The sequence below is a fragment of the Euleptes europaea genome, chromosome 9 (assembly GCF_029931775.1).
Source record: "Euleptes europaea isolate rEulEur1 chromosome 9, rEulEur1.hap1, whole genome shotgun sequence".
NCBI lineage: Eukaryota > Metazoa > Chordata > Lepidosauria > Squamata > Sphaerodactylidae > Euleptes > Euleptes europaea.
In genome coordinates this window covers 44,706,650-44,718,728 of record NC_079320.1, presented here as the reverse complement: position 1 = coordinate 44,718,728, position 12,079 = coordinate 44,706,650, and the positions used below count along the sequence as shown (strand labels likewise).

The window sequence follows — 12,079 nt, the reverse complement described above, 5'->3', positions numbered from 1 at the left end:
TAACTGGCAGAGAGGCCCCTAGAATGCATCCGCTGGTATATTCATGCTACTCCATGGTGGTGGTGGTGGTTGTTTTGTTTTTTAAGTACTGTGATGTTTCTTCCAGTACAATGAACCAGTGAACTGTTGAGAATTGCCAAAAAGCTGGGAATTTATTGTGCATGTGATGAGACCCAAGATTGAGGGGTCCCCCAATGTAGTGCCTGTGGGCATCATGGGGCCCATAAACACCTTTCCTGGTGCCCACCAAGTGTTTTCAAAAAGTGGGTGGGGCCAGGTAGGGCTCTTGCCTAGCAGGGCTTCTGATTGGCCATTGGAGATCCAATTGGCTGGGTAGATTACAACAGCACTGTTTCAGCAGCTTCCTCCAACACAGTGTTGGTTTCATTCTCTCTCACTCCTTTTTCCCAGCTTGTTTTTTTTTTTTAATTACCCCTCTTCTCCCCTGCACTGGTGCTTCCTTTGTTTGGTTGGCTCTGCCTTCTGCAGCAGCCCTTTTGTGGCCATGCCCACCATCCAGTGTCAGAACTCTAATGGTGCCCACAGGCTCAAAAAGCTTGTGGATCCCTACTCAAGAGAATCTGGCTGGGGTGTCTGTAAACGTGTGAGTTATATTGCCTGGGTATTGCTTTGTTCATGTGCTTTCCCCCCCCTTTCTTAACAGAATGAAGATGGCTTGGTTGAATTCTTTGAAACTGTGATGACAGCTACACAGATGAATGCTAAAAAAGTTATTGGCTGGATCCTGAAAGATTTTCTTGGCTACTTGAAACAGCGTAACCTTGTGGTAGATGAAAGGTGAGGTTTTCATCTCTACAGTGCTTTGATCAAGTGTATCTTGTACACCCACTATTTATCTTTTGTATCAGTAAGTAATTTGGTCCTTGTTTGAATGCTGTGCTTAGATATCCATGTACCAGGATTAAGATGCCATAGTAATGCATCAGGTTCAGTGCCATATGTGGGTGTTGTTCCCCTGTGATGGATAAGTATCCCAAACCTTCCTTACTTTCAGTAGACTTTTTCCAGGTAAATGGGGATTGGTGGCTGGATGTACACACTTTATACATGCTAGGAGGGAGGAAGCTAAAATTGTAATGTAATACAGAGTACAGATTCTGTCAACATTGCATTATTTTGAATGGGATACAAGTTCCAGCATGCTTTCAAATGCAATTAGTCTGTCTTAAGTACAGCTAGTACTGGAATGGGGCATCTATGAGCAGTGCTAATGTTCAACATAAGGAACAAAGCAATTTGAGGAGGGAAGAGGGAAAGCTGACACTTTCCAAGGCTATCTTTGCACATGACCAACTTTGTTCTTCTCAGATTGATCATGCGTGTACACACAACAAAGCAACTCTAAAATGTTTTGCCTGTATTTATGCAGGTAACATGTCAACAAGTGGGTGTACCAGTCAGTTGCTATAATGCACATCAGTTTGTGTATGTGCTTTTGCAGGTTAAAAAAAAAAAGCACCCCACCTGCAGAAAAGCAAAGTCACTCTGCAGACTTTCTATGGGTATTGAAGAACATGGCCATGGAAATAAAAGGAAAAGAGTTTTCACATCTCTAGTCAAGATTAAACAGTTAATTAGATGATGAACAGTTTGTGCTGTATCTCTGCTTACCTAACTTATCTTATGTGGTATAGTCCAATCAGTCCTCTTCTCTTGGCTGAACTTCTGAACCTTCTAGAAAGTGGAACGATTTCCTCTTCAGCAGCCAAACAAGTGAGTGCTTCCCTTTTTGGAACATTATCTTCCTCTTGTGTCTATTATTTCACATTTCAATTCAGTCCTTAATTCATATGATTTAGTCTTGCCACAATTCTCATCTTTTTTATGTTCAGGTACAGGAAGCAGGGATAAGTAGGAACAATAATGAATGCAATAAAGCGTGCTGGTGTGTAGGCCCAATCCATTCTATTGCTATGCGGAAATAGGTCCCGCTTGGTTCAGTAGAACGTGCTTTCGAGCAAAAGTGCATCTGAGTGCAACCTTGGTCTCAAATATGGCACACGCAGAGCTTTAATGAGTGATGCTAAGAATCACTTTGTCTCATTTACTTTTAACTTGTCAGTGTGGTTAATGTGGCGTGTAATCTAAGAAACTGTCATTTTAGGCTGAATGACAGTCCCTTTAAAGTAGCTGTTTGGTTTAAGTTATCTGATGGAAGCATGCTTTACTGTATCTCTGCATAAGCATATCCTTAAATATGAACTTCATTAGTAGCTAATCGCCATTTTTATGTTTGTGGGGCATGGTTTATACACGCTCTGATTCTAGAGTAGCTGTCCCTTCACCATAGGAACAGATTGAGGTAGTATTTACAGCGCAAACCTAGGAAGAGCTATTCCAGTCTAAAACTCGTTATTTCAGTAGGCTTAGACCACAGTAACCCTGCATAGATTGCACTGATAAAGCTTTTGACATGAGAGTTGCATGTTATCACATTTTCACAAGTAGGGTTTTGAATATTTCAGTGGTGGGGTGGAGATTAAGATGGATTTAAATTAAGGTTGGTGAGATACAGCATTACTGTTTGGATCTGTTCAAAAGTGCAGGCTTTCATATCCAAGAGGTGGTTCTTCAGAGGTACAGTAAATAAGATTATATGAATGGTCCTTAGGTTAGATTTTTGATTGCCTGAGACGCTATGAGGAAAAATGGAACATCTGGGTCACTGTTCTGAACTGAAGTTCATCTCATCTTACTCAGGAGACATTACTTAGCAGTTTACATGACTTTAACATTGGCATGGCAAAGAAAGTATAACTGTGTGTGTTGTGTTGGTTGAAAATACAGCAGTGTCTGTCTTCATCCTCCAACTTCAACCATCTTTTCAGCAGTAATCTCTCCCCACCACCCACCTCTACCACTGCCCATGCTGGTTAGTCCTCGATACTTCAGCTGTATTGTTGCAGTTGTGTTAATGTGGTAGTTCATATGATCTGTTAGTTTGGTATTAAAAGATCTCTTTGGTAGTATTATCTTTACCGTATCAGTGAACTTCTATCCAGATGGAAGAAGAGCTAGATAGGATTTTTTTTCTTATATGTTAGCGATGAGTCACTCACTAAGTACTTTGATATTCTGAGGCGCCATAGATTGCTTTGCCACTAAGGCGGCTTTGAATTTTGATTGCTTGGCTTCCCTGGAGAATATTTTGTGCGGTTGTGGGCTGGTATGAATAGGGCACATGGTGCTTACCTTCAGCTCTTTGGGAGACTTTGCTTTGTGCTGTTGTTTCCTTGTACATCAGGAGTATTACCTGTCAGTAAATCAGTATATAAATATTTTAATATAGATATTTTAAATAAATAGGTAGGGCTGCTTCAGAAGTTTATAGACCTCTCACAAAGATTGGAGACTTCAAAATAGCATTGATATACTTTTGACTTTCCTTGCTTCATGTAAGTAACAGTATGTGCAAACCATGACCAAGTGGCCTGCCTAACCAACACTTGCACGATTTTCCCTATATGAATGTATATAGCATTGCAATCTGCTATGGCACTCATACATAGAAGTGCCTTTTCTCCCCTTTGCAAGCATTCTGTAATATGCGAAGAGGTCCTTAAGACTTCTAAGTGCATTGACTTCTGGATCTCCTTCAAAAGCTTTTCTACTGTCTTGCAGAAGAAGTTCACATTTTAATATTTCTTTCTTAGTGCCTGTCAAAACATATAAATACATACACACACAACAGAGTGGAAAAACAGTATTTATGTTGTGTGTGTTTATCTGTGATGGAGTTCTGGGTGTCTTTAAATTAGTAATTGCTTAGATTTAAACTCCATCCTAGTAGTAGGGTAGCTATACTATCTAAACAAGATGCCAACTAATAATGGCATTGTAACGCCTGGCGTGTTTATTGCAGTATTCTGTTGAGTAATGCTGTAAAAAGCAGAGCCCTTGCCATGTTCAGAGGAGGGCTTAGGTGGGCTGGATGTCTGAAGAGTAACAAATGTTTCTAGCAATTCTCAGCAGCAGGCAAAGAGATTGTATGGCCTGAAGCAAAAATGTACGCACACTACAGCTGATGAATTGCTGCATTTGGAAGCGGGGTGACTGAACTGCAGCCGCGAAGGCAGCTCCAGCTAGAGATGATGGAAGTATCCGATGGGCTCGGCAAACAAAGACATGCATGTGTATAGATACATGACACACACTGTTGGAAGCTACCGGCAGCTTCAGTTTTGAGAGGCTTCTCTTCAAAGCTCTGTACCAGTCAATAAAGCTCAAATTGATACAGGCAGTGAGCCTTATTAGGTGTGCAGAATGTTGTACGGCAGTGGGAATGTGCCAAATGACTGTGTTGTGTAATTACGACACACCAAACATACCAACCAGAGCTTTTCCGAAAGTATCTGCACACCAATCAGAGAATTACTCCATGGTCATGTCTCCCTATCCCTTTTAGTAGCTTATTAGCTCATCTCCATGCATCAAGACATTTCAGCTGCTAGTTGGCATGCTCTCCTGGTATGCATGCTAATTGTGTCTGGGAAGCTGCAGAGATCATCAGCTTTTCCCGATATGTAGGGAACTATATAATAAATTAGGCCAATGATCCATATGTATGTGTGTGGTGTGTGTGTGTAAAGTGCCGTCAAGTCGCAGCCGACTTATGGCGACCCCTTTTTGGGGGGGGGGGTTTCCTGGCAAGAGACTAACAGAGGTGGTTTGCCAGTGCCTTCCTCTGCACAGCAACCCTAGAATTCCTTGGTGGTCTCCCATCCAAATACTAACCAGGGCTGACCCTTCTTAGCTTCTGAGATCTGACGAGATCAGGCTAGCCTGGGCCATCCAGGTCAGGGCTAATGATCCATATAGTCAAGTATTATTTATTGCCAACCTTGGTAAACATGGGGGTCTTTATCCGGGCCTTTTCCTGTAAAATGTTTACTTCAGTACAGTCTATGAAGCTAGAAGCCTGAGCTACAGGTTTGTACTGGTCACAGAACCAAAGCCATGCTTTTGAACAGGAAGTACAGTTTTGCGGGATGGCTTGGGGCTGTTCCTTAAACCTGACAGATGTGGTGCAAACTTAATGCAGCCACATGGATAGTCCCTGTCGTGGAGTCATCTGTTGACACCCTACTTGCCAGTAAAGTGACTTCCCAGTCTTAGAAGCTTGCTTGTCCCACCACCCAAGCAGGAAGTCACTGTTGTAATGATCCTGGGTCCAACATGGCTGCAAAAATCCTCCGCTGTGTGTCGCGCTAATTCATTTGGGAATCAGTGCCTGAAAGTTGATTCACATTTCCATGTGACGTGTCGCTGGCTCTTATCAAATGAGATTAAACAAAAAAAATGAGATCAGAGAAACATGAAAACACATGGAAGCAACCCCATGCTTGTATCTGGAGACACACTGAGGTAAGGTTGCCAATGGCCTGTAGAAAGTGTCCTGTCCCTTTTATAGACGACTAATGGAATGTTATTTACTCGCTAGTGTTACATACCTCCATGCCTTGAAAAGCTTCAGCTGCCCATTTCCAAACATTAACACACACGTGAAGTTGCCTTATACTGAATCAGACCCTTGGTCCATCCAAGTCAGTATTGTCTGCTCAGACCCGCAGCGGCTCTCCAGGGTCTCAGGCAGGGGACTTTCACATAACCTACTTGTCTCAGGCAGAGGTCTTTCACATCACCTCCAGTCCCTTTAACTGGGAATGCCAGGGATTGAACCTTGAACTTTCAGCATGCCAAGCAGATGCTCTACCACTGAGCTGCGGCCCCTTACCTCTATTAAAGGGACAGCATGCTTTTTCTCCAGGTGGTTGGCAACCCTACTACACCAAGGAGACGGGAAGGAGTGGGGTACATAATGGCTGTGACTTAGCTTTATTTATTTTTAGGAACATGGAAGCACAATGCCTTTTGTATTTTTCATGTGAACTAGTAAGTGGCTCTGATTTTATTTACTGGTAACTTTAATAAAACGGGCCTTTTGGCCCTTTACTCTCCCACAAGCAAGATGCAGTGGCTGCTCAGTGGCAGGATGGTGCTACTTTGTTATTACTCTCCCATGGCCTCCAGCAAAAGAAATGCCATGGCAAGCTTCATCTGTGGGACTTGGTTCAAGACTGACTAATTTGAATTGCAGCTAGTTGCAGCTAAATAGCATCAGTGTGTAGATTTTTACGTACCCGGAAGCACTGTACAAATGTGGAACCAGGTGACGTGAATTCCCCATCAACGGTGGCAGAAGATTAATAACGTGGTTTGCATCCGCCATCTCATTTTAATCTGTGTGGTGTGTGTGTGTGTGTGTGTGTGTGTGTGTGTGTGTGTGTGTGTGTAAAAAGATTGATAATTGTGGCTGGGAGCATTATGTTAAAGACTCCCATTTTTTAAGCTTCAGTGAATTAGTGCACTGAATTTCCCGCACGACAGTCATTTTGGCAGTGGCAGACTATGATTGCCCAAACATGCAATTATGTCTTCAGGATCAAGCAGCAGCAGCTGTTTTTTGTTTTTTTTTTAAGGGCTTTCTCTCTCTTTCAGCCTCCATCTCTGAAATAAGAGGAATGGGAATACAGAAAATGACTTCCCATAGAAATTGCTTTTTTATAAATAGCCTGTTCTTTATGGTTTCTTCCAAGGTATCTGTGCTGTACTACAAAGCTGGGAATCACAGCAACGCTAACTAATAATTATTCTGGACAGACAGTTAGGTTCATCCATCTGTGCTTTACTGTAACAGATAAATGGACTTGAGCTGCCATGGGATTTTGTATTATAAGCTTCTATACAACAGTGGTCTATGATCTCCCTTTCTTATGTAGCTAAATTCCATTTTTTTCTCTCCCTGGCAACCAGAAACCAAATGATCGTTGCCTAGCTAACTATCATTTTTGTCCCAAATGCATTTTGAGATTTCATTTATCTATGTACTAGATCCTTTAGGGTTTATCCATTTCCACTAATATATGCCGGCCATCTATCCTGTCCCAACCCAATATAAGACAGTAATTAATAAGAGTGATAAAACCTTCCTTTCCTGCAAATGCGTGCATTGAAATGGAACAGAATGATACCCGTTTATCATTCTGACTCCCTGGTTTATGTATTTAAGACATAGGATTCAAGATATAGCAGCACATGTGAAGCCACATAACTAATCTTATGGTGTTAATCTTGAATAAGCACCTAGCACACTGGAGAGTGGTCTGTACTTGCTGCAACATTGTTTTTACAGAGCTAAGGGGTGTGGTTATAGTATACTTTATAAAGGGAAGTAGGGTGAGAGATGCTTTCCAGTAAGCCTGGTGAATGGTCTTTTTAAAGCACAGTCATGTCATGTTATGGAGCTGTGGTAAAGTGAAATAAGGCATGCCTTGTTATTTGGTGTCTGACTTTAGCATCAGTAAGCCACAACTGTCCATGTAGCCCTCTCTGTGTGTGTGTGTGTGTGTATTTTCCGAGGACGACAGTGGCACTGGATACTTCACAGTACCATCCTAAGCAGTGTTGCATTTTTCTAAGTCCATTGAGATCAGTGAGCTTAGAAAGGTGTAACTCTTCTTAGAATGGCAGCCCTGTCAAGTCTGGAGGAATTTTTGAAATGGCACGAATGGATATTTCAGTACCTGACAATCACTTCCAGCAGTCTAAAGTTCAGGATGAATACAGTGGCCTAGCCCAACCATAATATGGCTTAAAGGTATGAGTCTCATACTTGTCTGGCTAACTAAAAGACTGATGTATAACCCCTGCTTGGAGCTACATGTGTAAATCTTGCTTATTCTGATTGCTAAAAGTGGAAATCCAGAAATGAGGCTTTCACCTATTTGTACGGGAAACTCTGCGGTTAGTGGAAAACTTTACAACTCAAGCATTCTGGTGGCTTTCTTGTCTACACCTTTAGATCCAGGGCATTCCCCAAATGAGATCTGATTTGACCCAGAACAACAGTCCTTTTACCCTCTTTGCCTTTAATGATTGTTATGAAATTCACTTGCCTTTTGAAAACTATGGTACAAATGCTGATTTTCCCTTTATCTTCCCTTCTCTTGATGCTGTAGGTGTTGGAAATAATGTGGAACAGGGAGGGGAAATCTCCCACTCTGATTGCCAAAGAAAAGAAACTTGAACTGATTCGAGATCTGAATGAGCTTGAACATATCTGCCTGGGTGTGATGGATGGCCATCAAAAAGAGGTGATATTGATAACCTCCGAAAATTGGGAACAAGAGGCTTTGATGCTTGAGGTTGGGCAGTGGAGATAAAAGATTTAGCATGACATCTTTCTTTTGCATTGCCATTTGTTCAGTAGTTCTTTAGGGACAAAAGGAAGAAATTACAGTTTGAGGTGGCCACCAGAGGCAGTAACTTTTAAATCAATGTCTTCCTGGATCAGCCAGCCATGTGCTGGATAAATGGAATATTCTTTGTTGTCCTTGACTTAATAAAACAGCATCTGCATTTATGAGAGACAGAGAGCACAAAATATTTCAATGGGAAATATCTAGACTTTTACTATGGGAGTTTTTTTTTCTTTCAGAAAGAAGTTGCAAATTAAAAAAATCTTTCAAATACCTAACATTAGCTTTATAAGGAAGAAGTGCTTTTGTGTACTCTCTGGAGCACAGAAAGGGGAATGTAGTAATGACTGGCTTATGTGAAACGAAACGTTGTCTAGGTATGTAGGTTGCTGGGAAAATGCTAGTATCAAGGACAATGCCGCCCACGCCCACATCTCAACTGTGGGCTAACAGCTTCCAGGGAGCTTTTGATGAAGAAAATGAGTCTGCACTAGGTCTGCCTGACCTTCATCATGCAAAATCATTTGCAGTGGCTGATGAAAATGCCTCTGTATTTTCCAATGAGTTTTCAAGCACAAGTACAGATAGAACATTGGAACTAATCAAAAACTGTAAGAGCTAAAGGTCCATTACCGGGTCGTTGTTTTCCAAAAGAACAAAATGGATTGTGAGGATTTTATTTTTTTTAACTAGGTTTCCAGATAAACATGTAATGGCGGGATGGGGGGAGAACAAAGGCTGCTTTGATGATGACGACGGGCCCTTTCTGCAAGCTGCAGACTGTGAAAACTGCCATGCTATGTATTAGGGGTTTCCCAGCTGATCATTCTGGAACAATGCCCCATAGTGCTTTTTAGTACTGGCAAGATGCTTCTTCGGGTTCTAAGAACAGTACTGTATCCCCACATATCACTATAGGGTCTATACTTAGTCTAGTAGAGAGGGTAGTGGAGGGTGAACCATTCCCTGTCTTAAAATGAAAACATTCCACGTTGCAAACTGGTAGTCCATTACTATATGTTGGGGATACAGGGAAAGGGAGGGTTGCTGGTGATCACTGGTTTCACAGCACGCCTGTGCGAGCTGTTGAGCTGGAAGTGCTTCTCAAGCAATAAGTCACAAATAGAGTGGATGTAGATGTGTGGCTTGTCATTTGATGTCCTAGGTACTATCCAGAAGGTGCAAGTGACACCTGTACGCACTTCATAAGGCTTTGACAATCATATTAGGAATGATAATGCTACCCATTGAGAAAGATGCCATTTATGAACCGGTTTGGGTGCCAAGCCGATGAGATTCTCAACAGAATCACCACCTAATGGGAGGTTGCTAGGTTCCCCAGCAAGACGTAAACAGCTGCACATAACTGTGTACAGAAATTATCTAAATAAGCACCTTACAGAGTGTGCATCTTGCATAGCTAATACAGATTAATCAGGAGGGCAAATTAATACTTGAAAATATTAAATAGCTATGAAGGAATACAACTGGTTTTCAGAAATAAGTCGATAGTCTCAAGGTTATAACACAACTCTACAAGCCATATTAAAATTGCCTTGCTATTGCCAAGTCTTGAAGTATTCTATTGTGTTGGGAGATCCAGTAACCACAAATTATTTATAACGCAAGTCTATTTCTGGATCATTAGGGTCAGGACCTTCCTTATTGTGGCATCCAAGCTTTGGAACTTCTCTCCATAGCCAGTTGACTGGCACCAATCTTGATATGGAAGGGATTGTTCTGTTTGCCCAGGCCTTTTGGTGACCCCACCACACCTCTTTTGACAAGTGATGGATAACATGCCATTGGGCAGACAAGATACAAAAGATGGGAGAATCAGCAGGAATTGCTTTTCTCCCTCTTGTGCAATTAGAGCGTCTCCTTTTTAAAACTGCTTCCAGGAACTTGCTGCATTCATAGAAGCATTGCATCCAACACGATTATTTAGTTGTGTTTTATTCAAATCTGTTACATGAAGCTGGTTTCTGTGAATCACCATAGATATTGAAAATTACTCATGGTGAAGTATCTGCACCACTGTTTGAGATACATTTTACTGAAAAATCAACATTATGTGCTTTCTAGCAGAATCTCTAAAGAATAAGGGCCAGACTAGACACGGTGGCATCCTTGTGGATACCACAAAGGTGCCACCGCCATTTTAAAAGTGTAGTGCTCTTGTTTTACTCCTGCCTTGCCTTTTCAAGTGCCAAAATAGCAGCCAGGGGAGGGTGGCCATTTGGCACTTGATAAGGTGTGGGCTGGAGGTGGGGGAAGTGACTCATGCTGTGGAACCAATCAGGTGCAGCATTTCTAAATGACTTTAAAATGGTAGCAGTGTCCCTGTGGCAGCCGTGAGGATGCCATCATGTCTAGTTTGCTATTTTTTAAAACCTTATTAGTAATTAGAACTGATTATCACAGTTTGCATTCAGCAAGAAGAATGGGAGAGCCCAGATTGGTTTGTCATTTTTAGTGCTTCGCTTGGCCTGCAAATGAGGAATCTTCAAATCTAGGCAAAATCCTGATGGTTCTATAGAAATGTGAATGGATTCCTTTATCAGTAATCTATAGCAACAGTAAAACGACTGTCTTACAGGCTTGATTGTAATTTTGATGCATTTTACAGTGTTTCCCAACTATGTTTTGTACCAAAAGTAACAAGATGGGGATGGGATGTACATGAAGAATAGAAAATCACGGTCCTAAGTCTGACTTCCAGCTATTCAGAGTGTTAGCTTTTGTATGGTAATGATGGTCACAGCTGAGTCTGTCTTTTAATTATTTGAATTTCTCTTTCAAGGTGGCAGAAATTAACAAGGGAAACAAAAAAGTGCTGAATAAGCTGATTGGAGAGGTCCAAAGAGCAACCAGAGGAAGATCTGACCCAGCCTCTGTGAAACAAATATTGGAGAAACAGCTATTGTTGCAGCCCAGAAATAAACCCCTTAGTTGATATCATCTCTGTATCTGTAGCAACCAAACTGTTGCAGAGACTTTACTGCTTGGTTGATCACTGAATCAAATGGTAGTAACTGCTTTTTGGGGGAAATCTGCCAAGCCAGAGGATTAGGTATCCAGTGACAGAACTAAAGTTGTGCTGAAGCCAGGTCTTTCCATAGAAAGTCATTTGTTTGTAAAATAGTGGGAAAACAGGGCAAGAGTCTTCATTCAATTATCTGTGTCTAATACTGAGGAACTCAGACAACAACAAAAAATTCCCATTTGCTTGCATGACCCCTAAAAATCAAATGTATTAAGTGGGTGAGGGTTGCAGAGAGCAATCATAGGCTACCAGTCAAGTGTTCTTCTGCTCCATTCATGCCACCATTGGGCCTTCATACAGAAGATGTTTCATTTGAATGGGTATGATGCTACTATTTCCTCAGCAGCACCTTGTCCAGCTCCCGGTATGGCCCCTGGGGTTTCATTCCCCTCATCTTTTCTTCATCTCTCAGCCAAGTGTACCAGGTAAGGCATACGAGCTCTCCTCTAGCTTCTCTGTATTGTGAATTCCATCTGTCTCAGACCACCTGAGAATGGGTCTAGTATTTTTTTTAGTTCTGTTCCTCTCAACATGAAAAGGGAGGAAAGAATTCCTAATTAGTCAGGAATTCCCTGTAGTTTTCAACCTCTGATTAAACTATTGAATATGTAAATAAGATATTAAATGTAAATTATTTCACAATTACTATAAGTTAATCTCCCTCAGGTCAGTAGTTCGACACTGCATCACACTTAACTCCTTAGGCAAATGAAACATTCTTTTTGTCTCTGGCCTCTGTCTTGAATAGAGAAGG

At 41.6% G+C, this 12,079-nt stretch overlaps 1 protein-coding gene across 1 annotated transcript in view; it reads left to right on the top strand.

Moving 5' to 3' along the window:
- The window catches only part of GATB (glutamyl-tRNA amidotransferase subunit B), a 57,961-nt gene extending 46,726 nt beyond the window's left edge, over nucleotides 1-11,235 (top strand). The window contains exons 10-13 of the mRNA XM_056855044.1: nucleotides 665-798; nucleotides 1,656-1,734; nucleotides 8,040-8,174; nucleotides 11,083-11,235. Coding sequence (XP_056711022.1) covers nucleotides 665-798; nucleotides 1,656-1,734; nucleotides 8,040-8,174; nucleotides 11,083-11,235 — 501 coding nt within the window. The remainder of the gene's footprint in view (nucleotides 1-664; nucleotides 799-1,655; nucleotides 1,735-8,039; nucleotides 8,175-11,082) is intronic.
- The last annotated feature ends 844 nt before the right edge of the window (nucleotides 11,236-12,079 follow it).